This window comes from Panthera uncia, chromosome F1 (assembly GCF_023721935.1).
Source record: "Panthera uncia isolate 11264 chromosome F1, Puncia_PCG_1.0, whole genome shotgun sequence".
NCBI classification, from domain to species: Eukaryota; Metazoa; Chordata; class Mammalia; order Carnivora; family Felidae; genus Panthera; species Panthera uncia.
In genome coordinates this window covers 868668-877958 of record NC_064813.1, presented here as the reverse complement: position 1 = coordinate 877958, position 9291 = coordinate 868668, and the positions used below count along the sequence as shown (strand labels likewise).

At 43.8% G+C, this 9291-nt stretch overlaps 1 protein-coding gene across 1 annotated transcript in view; it reads right to left on the bottom strand.

The window, feature by feature from the left end:
• Positions 1–1300: 1300 nt before the first annotated feature.
• The window catches only part of FBXO28 (F-box protein 28), a 38533-nt gene continuing 30542 nt past the window's right edge, over positions 1301–9291 (bottom strand). Inside the window, exon 5 of the mRNA XM_049633785.1 lies at positions 1301–1535. Within this exon, the coding sequence (XP_049489742.1) occupies positions 1471–1535 (65 nt within the window). The 3' untranslated portion in view covers positions 1301–1470. The remainder of the gene's footprint in view (positions 1536–9291) is intronic.

Here is a 9291-nt window from a genome sequence, read left to right as displayed (position 1 = left end):
TCCAAGCCGACGGCTGACGGTCCCCTCCCCATGTCAGATGGTCCCCTCCCTGTGCCAGGAGGTCCCCTCCCCGTGTCAGGAGGTCCCCTGGCTTGTGCGCACCGGGGGTTCCAAGCCGACGGCTGACGGTCCCCTCTCCGTGTCAGATGGTCCCCTCCCTATGCCAGGAGGTCCCCTCCCCGTGTCAGATGGTCCCCTCCCCGTGCCAGGTGGTCCCTTGGCTGGTGGGGATGGGGGTCCCAGGTCGACGGGCTGAAGGTCACCTTCTGGGAGAGGCCGAGACCGCAGTTGGGTTGGGTGTTAACGTCTCGGTTTGCCGACTGGGACTCGGCCCGAGTGAGTCCGTTTGGGGCCTTGTCTCCTTCCGAACAACTGCCCCCTCTTCTGACCCGCCCCTCGGCCTGCCTCAGGACGCCAGAAATGGGAGGCCTGGGCGCCACTCCCCGCTTGCGCTCTGCAGGCCCGGCAGCGTGTGCTGACGCCCCGCGGTCGCGACTTGAGGCTCAAGCCTTTTAAGTGGCTCCTCGTCTTCGCTCCTCTCCTGGCGTTCCAGTCGCGGGGGGCCGATTCGCCCGGTGGTCAGCGCTGCGCACAGGCCTCCGCAGCTCCTGAGAGAGTCCAGCCGGCCCGCGAGACCGCGGTGGTCCCGCTCAGGGTGGCCCCGGCGTCTGGAGTGCGCTTCAGAGCCACGGCCCCCCGAGACCCGAACGAACCGAAATCGAGCCGGAGAAAGACCGTGTTGAGGGAGTGACCTTTCTACGTGAAGTGGCTCGTTCGGTGATTTCAGGAGGCTGCTTCAGCTTCGGCAGAAACGTTAATACTGTGGTGGTGGCCGCATCACGGACGCCTCCTTGTGCGACCAAGACACGATCAAGGCCTGTCCTGCCATCGGAAACAACTCTGTCCTTGCAGAGATGCCTGCCACTGGTAAGATCTGGTTTAGATAATCATGAGAACGTGGGGGTGCGAACGTGCTGTGACTTGCGTAGGTGTTTGTGTCTAACTGGGCGAGTGCAGTTATCATTGGAGAAAGGTAAAAGCAAGGCACTGGGTGCTGTGGCCATGAAGATCGGACTCTACGAGTGAGTTCTAAGAGGGAGGGGGAATGCGTTGGAAATAGAAGAGAAATTGGTCACGGGGAGGACCAGCCATCTCTAGCATCGTGGACAGACTGGAGTTTTTGATGGCAAAGCCAGCAGTCTGAAAGGTCGCCCCACTGAGCAATGGCCTGGGAGACACAGACGTAGGTGTTACCTTTCCGGGCCATGCCAGAATAAAGGACAAGAGACACGAGAGAGGGTTTTATGTTTAAGTATGACGTCTTGATCTGGCATCTGGGGAAGAAGCAGTCTCCATCGATGACGTCAGCGGCTTCCCTTCCTTGCCGGTTTGTTTCAGAGGTCTCCAGTGTCTGCACAGGACCAGATGGCAGGTGGAGCCTTCTTTTGCGGTGGGATGTGTGCCCAAGGTTCAGGTCCCTGCAGTGTGGCTGAGGACCGGTCCCTTACAAGGAGGTTCAAGCGCAGTCTTTGTCCCTAGTGATCGCAAATCAGAAGGGTGGGAGAGAATTGGAAACATTAATTTGGACAGTCACAGCCAGATATTTGAGCTAGAAACATTCAGGAACCGGTCCAGTTTACGGGCATATAACACATCCTCTACGACAGCAAGACTAGAATCTAATGTCTACACAGGTGCAAACATAGTTTTCCTGTCTAGAATCACCCCCACTTTTTTTTTCCTACCAAGATAACCACAGTAAACAAATGGTTTGGTTTTTTTTTTTATGAAATTTGGTCTGATTATCTGCCTAGTGCAGCAAGAATAGCAATTGACCATATAAACTCTTTTATTTATTCTCCTTCAGCTAAGGCAGCAGAAGAGATGGTTTATCATACACGTGTTACGTTCAGCCACAAATGAAAACAGATTTAGTGCTTTAAGTCACAGGCCCAGGGAGTCTCTCAAAGGTGGTGGTTGCGATCAGATGGTGATGGATGTTCTAGATCCATTGAATCAAGCTCTGGAAAGTAGGCTTGCAGTCCAACCACTGGTAGCAGTGTCTCTGGCCTCTGGCTTTCCTTCTTTCCGGGTGCACACGCTACTGGTCTACGTGGACCTCTGCCTCATCTTTCTTCTCTTACGCTTCAGCCTGTGCATTTGCTTCTTCCTCCACTTAGCCTTCATGGCGCAGAGTTTTCCAAGAAGATGGCGCTAAGGCTGAGCCATATAAACTCTTTTTAAGGCTTGAACTTCTCATAAGGGATCTCAGACTGAACTTTTAAAAGCCTCTGAGGGGGCGCCTGGGTGGCTCAGTCGGTTAAGCGTCCGACTTCGGCTCAGGTCATGATCTCACGGTCCGTGGGTTCGAGCCCCGCGTCGGGCTCTGTGCTGACGGCTCAGAGCCTGGAGCCTGTTTCAGATTCTGTGTCTCCTTCTCTCTGTGACCCTCCCCCGTTCATGCTCTGTCTCTCTCTGTCTCAAAAATAAATAAACGTTAAAAAAATTTTTTTTTAAATAAAATCATAAAACTAAACTGGGTACAAATTTCCAGAAGAGAAAAACTAGATTCAAGCAGAACAAGAACTAATTATATTGGATTGAATAAACTCATGGAGATAATTGTAATTTTTCTGTGACTTTTTGTTTTAAACACTGCTGCTTCCTTAATGTTTTGTTTTTCTAGACTTAAGGGAAATGTATTCTCTTAAACTATTTGTGAATTAACAGCAATTTGGTAAAGTATACCTTTGTAAATAAAGATGAAATATTTACCTTTTCTCCATACCTGATGCCTCCAGAATTCAGAAACCCTTGAGTATTCATTTCATATGCCATATAGTTCATCAGTTGCATAAGCTCAGTAAGAATCTGTTCTCTTCGTAACAGGAAACAACTGGAAACACTGGCTATTTACCAAGGGTTTGACTGGAATGTCATATTTGAGCGAGAGGTGCATAAACTCAGATATGACCACACAGCTTTCGGGAACTGCTTGGATAAGTCGGTCTGGAGCCTTGTCCATAGGGTTCTTGGCGGCCTTACCAGGTAAGTTAGGAATGTCACTTCCTGGTAGAACCAGGAACCTCGGCATTTTGGGGGAGGGGGGGTCTCAAGAAGACAGGAATTCACCCAAACTGTAAGTATTGCAGGTAACATGTGATGAAAATCCTCGGCTTGGCTTCCTGGCCTCAGAGGCTTTTATTTTTTTTTTTAATGTTTTATTTTTGAGACAGAGACACAGCATGAGCAGGGAAGGGGCAGAGAGAGAAGAAGACACAGAATTCGAAGCAGGCTCCAGGTTCTGAGCTGTCAGCACAGAGTCCGACACGGGGCTCGAACTCACGGACCGTGAGATCATGACCTGAGCCAAAGTCGGACGCTTAACCGACCGAGCCACACAGGCGCCCCAGTTTTATGATTTTAAAGTTATCAGAAACTTGTACTTTTCAGAGTCCTTTCCATGAATCTCTTTGGAGATGAAGCATTTTGCAGGAATGCTTTTGCAAAAGTATCAAAATAAAACAAGAAAACAGCTTTTTAAATAATAGCCATTCTGACAGGTGTAAGGTGTTATTCCATTGTAGATTTGATTTGCATTTTGCTGATGGTGAGTGATGTTGAGCATCTTTGTGTGTGTGTGTGTGTGTGTGTGTGTGTGTGTGTGTGTGTTTGGTTTTATTTCTTTCTTTCTTTGTTTATTTATTTATTTTGAGAGACACAGAGACAGTGTGGGTGGGGCAGGGAGAGAGGGAGAGAGAGAATCCCAAGCAGGCTCCACACTGTCAGCACAGAGCCCGATGTGGGGCTCAAACCCACAAACCGTGACCTGAGCTGAAACCAAGAGTTGGACGCTTAACCTACTGAGCCACCCAGGCGCCCCTGTTGAACATCTTTTCATGTGCCTATCGGCATGAATGTATGTCTTCTTTGTCCTATCAGGTTCTGAATATCAAATTTCAATTTGGACAGTTTCCAACCACAGAGTTACTCAAAAAATCCTTTTGAATGAAATTCATCACCATTCTCATCCCCACCTGGCTTATATTTTTCTATTTTTTCCCCAGGCAGTAATTTTCTTCAAATGATATATTTAAGCTAAATAGTTGCTCCCAACCCCACCCCCCCACAACTTCTTGAAAGCCTGATAAAAAGGGAGCTGCTGTGGTTAAAGTATAAAAGTTGGCCAGACATAGACAAAGAAAAAATAATAGACATTAACAAAGGCTGGAGGAAGAAGGGAAAGGGGAGCTATCATTTAATGGATTCAGAGTTTCTGTTTGGGGTGATAAAAAAAAAGTTCTGGAAATGGATAGTGGCGATGGTTGTACCACATTGTGAATATACTTAATGCCACTTAATTATACACTTAAAGATGGTTAAATGGTAAATTATGTACATTTTAACACACATATATACATAAAGAATAGAGACTTAAGAGAAGTGTGAGACAACAACATTAAGATAATCTATACACATGTAATGGGAATGTAGGAAAAATTTTCAAGTAAATAGTTGAAAACTACACAAATTTGATGAAAAACATTATTACATCCAAGAAGCACAATGGACTCCAAGCTCACGAGCTCAATGGACAAAACAGGAGATCAACACCCAGACACATCGTGGTAAATGCCGAAGGACAAGGAGAAAATCTGGAAAGAGCAAGAGAGAAGTGGCTCAATACATTCAGGGAGACTCCACAGCATTAACAGCTGACTCTTCATCAGAAACAGTGGAGACCAGAAAGCAGTGGGATGGCATATTCAAAGTACTGGGGGAAAACACCCTGGCAACTAAGAATCTTACATCTGGCGAAACTATCTTTCCAATATGAAGGTAAAATACATTTCCAGATAAACACAAACTGAGAGAATTTGTTGCTCAAAGAGTCATTTGATAAGAAATACTAAAGGAAGTTCTTCAGGCTGAGAGTAAGTGACCCCAGAATGTAACTTGAGTCCACGTGAAAAAATAAAGACCATCAGAAAAGCTAAGTAATATAAAAGACGGCATAAACACTTTTTTTCTTCTACTTTCTTCTCTTAACTGACTTAAAAAGCAGTTGTGTAGGAGCACCTGGGTGGCTCAGTTGGTTAAGCGTCTGGCCCTTGGTTTTGGCTCAGGTCTTGATCTCACGGTCCATGAGTTCTAGCCCCACATGAGGATCCACACTAATGGTGTGTACTTGGAATTCTCTCTCCTTCTCTTTGCTCCTCCCCCGCTTGCATGCTTGCTCTCTCTTTCTCTCTCTCTCAAAATAAATAAATAAACTTTAAAAAAGTAAAATAAAAATGTTTTTTAAAAAACAATCCTATAAAGCAATATGTATATTATTGTATTGTTGGCCCTATAGCATATAGAAATATAAAATATTTAACAATAACAGCACAAAAGATGTGATGGGAGCAAAGCTCCCTGGGATCAAGGAAGTGACACCAGATGGTAACTCAAATCCACAGAAACCAATGAAGAGGAATGAAAATGGTAAGTAAGAAGGCTAGTATAACACACTCTATATACAGTTTCTCTCCTCTCAGTTTCTTTCTGAGGCATAAAATCATATAAACTAACAACTATAATGGTGTATTTGGGACCTGTAACATACACAGATGTAATATGTTTAACGATAATAGCACAAAGTGGAGGAAAAAGCAATGGAACTATATAGGAGTAACATTTATATGTCACTGGAATTAGGTTACAGTAAACTTGAAATATTCTGATAAGTAAGTTGTATATTACCGGTAAGTCCCAGAACAACCACCATGAACATAACCAAAACATGTAGTGAAAAAAAATCATTAAAGGAATTAAAACTTTACACAAGAAAATATTCACTACATACAAAAGAAAGTGGTGAGGAGGAATAGAGGGCGGAAAAGACATGAGACATATAAGAAACAAAAAGTAAAAATAGTAAAGATAAATCTAGCTATCTCAGTAATAACATTAAGTGTGAATGTATTAAAGAATCAAATCAAAAGGCAGAGATTGACAGACTAGATAAAAAAATAAGCTCCAGCCACAGATCTTCCTTGACTTTCAATAGGGTTGTGTCCTGATAAACCCACGGTAAGTTAAAAATATGAACTCTAAGTCAAAATACATTTTTGTAGGTTACACCTAACCTACAGAACATCATAGCTTAGCTTTGCATACTTTAAAGGTGCTCAGAACACTTACACTGGCCTACAGTTGGGCAAAACCACCTAACACAAAACCTATTTTATAATAAAGTGTTGAATATCTCACATAACTTATTGAATATACTGTACTGAAAGTGAAAAGCAGAATGGTTAAGTGTATCAGTCGTTTACCCTCACGATCACATGGCTGCCTGGATGCTGTGGCTCACTGCTGCCTCCAAGCATCACCAAACAGTGTTGCCTCACACAGGAAAAAATAAAAATTCAAGGGGCGCCTGGGTGGCTGAGTTGGTTAAACGTCTGCCTCTCAGTTTTGGCTCAGGTCACGACCTCACAGTTTCATGGATTTGAGTACCACGTCCAGTTGTGCTGACAGCTATTGTGCTGACAGTGGGGAGCCTGCATGGGATTCTCTCTCTCCCTCTCTTTCTACCCCTCCCCCACTCACTCTGTCTCTGTATCTCTCAAAATAAACTTAAAAAATAAATAAAAAAATAAAAATTCAAAATTCAAAGCACTACTGAATGCATATTGCTTTCACACCATCATAACATTGAAAAATCGTGAGCCGAACCATCTTAAGTTGGGGACTATCTGTATATAGTGACTACAAGAGACGCACTTCTGATTCGGAGATACAAATAACTTGAAAATAAAATAATGGGAAAAGATATATCATGCAAACAGCAACCACAAGAAAGCTGGAGTGGTTTTGCAAATATCAGACATAACAGACTTGAAACATAAAGGACATTTTATAATGCTAGCAAAACTGATAGAAGTGAGGGGACAAGTAGTTCAATAGTAATAGCTCGAGACTTGAATAATGGAGAGAACAACTAGACGTGATCCACACGGGAATAGAAGACTTGAAAACTCCATGAACCCACTAGACCTAAAAAGTATCTGTAGAGCACTCTATACAAAAATAGCAGAATATGTATTCTTTTCAGATGCACATGGAACATCCTCTTGGATACACCACATCTTAGGTCATAAACTAAGCTTTGGAAAGTAAAAAGGATTGCAATGATACAATGTTTCTGAGCAATGGAATGAAAGTCAAAATAGAAAGAAATTTGGGGAATTCACATATATGTGGGAATTAAACAACACAGTCCTAAATAACCCTTGGGTCAAAGACACAGTCGCAAGGAGAATTAGAAAAAAACTTTGAACTGAATGAAAATTAAGACACAGTGGGGCGCCTGGGTGGCGCAGTCGGTTAAGCGTCCGACTTCAGCCAGGTCACGATCTCGCGGTCCGTGAGTTCGAGCCCCGCGTCAGGCTCTGGGCTGATGGCTCGGAGCCTGGAGCCTGTTTCCGATTCTGTGTCTCCCTCTCTCTCTGCCCCTCCCCCGTTCATGCTCTGTCTCTCTCTGTCCCAAAAATAAATAAAAAACGTTGGAAAAAAAAATTTAAAAAAAGAAAAAAAAAAAAGACACAGAACACCAAACGTGATGAGGCGCAGCAACTCAGTACTTAGAGGGAGATCTATAGCTGTCAATGCTTTTTTTATTCCCAACATTTCATTTTTTTTTTTACTGTGGTAAAATACACACAACATAAATTTACTACCTTAACCATGGTTTATGTGTACAGTTCAGTGATATTAAGTCCATTCATGTTGTGCAACCATCACCACCTGCCAAACTTCAGGACTGTTTCTTTCCATCTTGCAAAACTGAAACTCCCTCCCCGGCTTCTGGCAGCCATCATTCTATTTTCTGTGTCTGATTTTGACTCATCCAAGTACCTTGCGTAAGTGGAATCACAGTATTTGTCCTATGTCACTGGCTATTTCACTCAGCACGATGCCCTCGAGGTTCATCCATGTTGCAGCCGGTGTCAGAGTCTCCTTCCTTTTGAAGGCTGAATAGTATTCCATTGTGTGCATGCACCCTGTTTTGCTTATGCATCCGTCAGTGGCCACTTGGGTTGCTTCCACATTTTTGCTATTGTGAATTGCTTCCATGAACATGGTGTGCTAATATCTTTTCAAGCCCCTGCTTTCCGATTCTTTTATATGCCCAGAATTGGAATCGCTGGATCCCGTGGTAATTCTATTTTTAATTTTTTAATGTTTGCCAACTTATTAAAGGATGTGACAAAGGATATGAACCGAGAGCCAGATGGAACTGATGCACAGGGTGAGGTATGGGTCAAGGGCTTGGAATTCTGTGCCCCCTCCAGGCACATGACCCTCTCCACATCTCCACATGGTCACCAATCCAGAAGTTCCTATTTTTTATTTTTTTGCAGGTTCACCACACTGTTTTCCACAGCAGCTGTATCATTTTACATTACTGCCAACAAAACAGGATAGTTCCAATTTCTCTACATCCTTGCCAATACTTTGTTTTTAATTTTTTTAAATGTTTGTTTTTGAGAGAAATGGGGGGGGGGAGGGGCAGAGAAAGGGGGAAACAAAGAATCCGAAGCTGGCTCCAGGCTCTGAGCTGCCAGCACAGAGCCCGATGTGGGGCTCGAACCCACCAGCAGTGAGATCATGTCCTGAGCTGAAGTCAGACACTTAATTGACTGAGCCACCCAGACATCCTTCATTTATTTTATTTTTTTTATGTTTATTTTTGAGAGAGAGAGAGCCAGAGAGGATGAGTGGGGGAGGGGCAGAGATGGAGGCCGACACAGAATCCCAAGCAGGCTCCAGGCTCCAAGCTGTCAGCACAGAGCCCAACACAGGGCTCGAACCCATGAACCATGAGATCATGACCTGAGCCAAGTCAGACGCTCAACCGACTGAGCCCCCCAGGTGCCCCAGATTTTTTGTTTTTTAAATATAGTAACCATCATAGTGGATGTGAGGTGGTATCTCATTGTTTTGATTTGTATTTCCCTAATGGGTGGCGATAAGCATCTTTACATGTGCTTCTCGGCCATTTGTACATATTCTTTGGAGACCTGCCTATTCAAGTCCTTACAGGGTTTTAATTTTGTTTTTTATCACTGGGGTTTAGGAGTTCTTTACATATTGTGGATATTAACCACTTATGACTTGCAAGTATTTTGTCCCATTTTGTGGATTGTCTTTTAATTCTGTCGATAGGGTCTTTTGATGCACGAAACTTTTAAATTTCCATGAAATCCAATTTGTGAAAGTGATTTGTATATGTTCATTTCA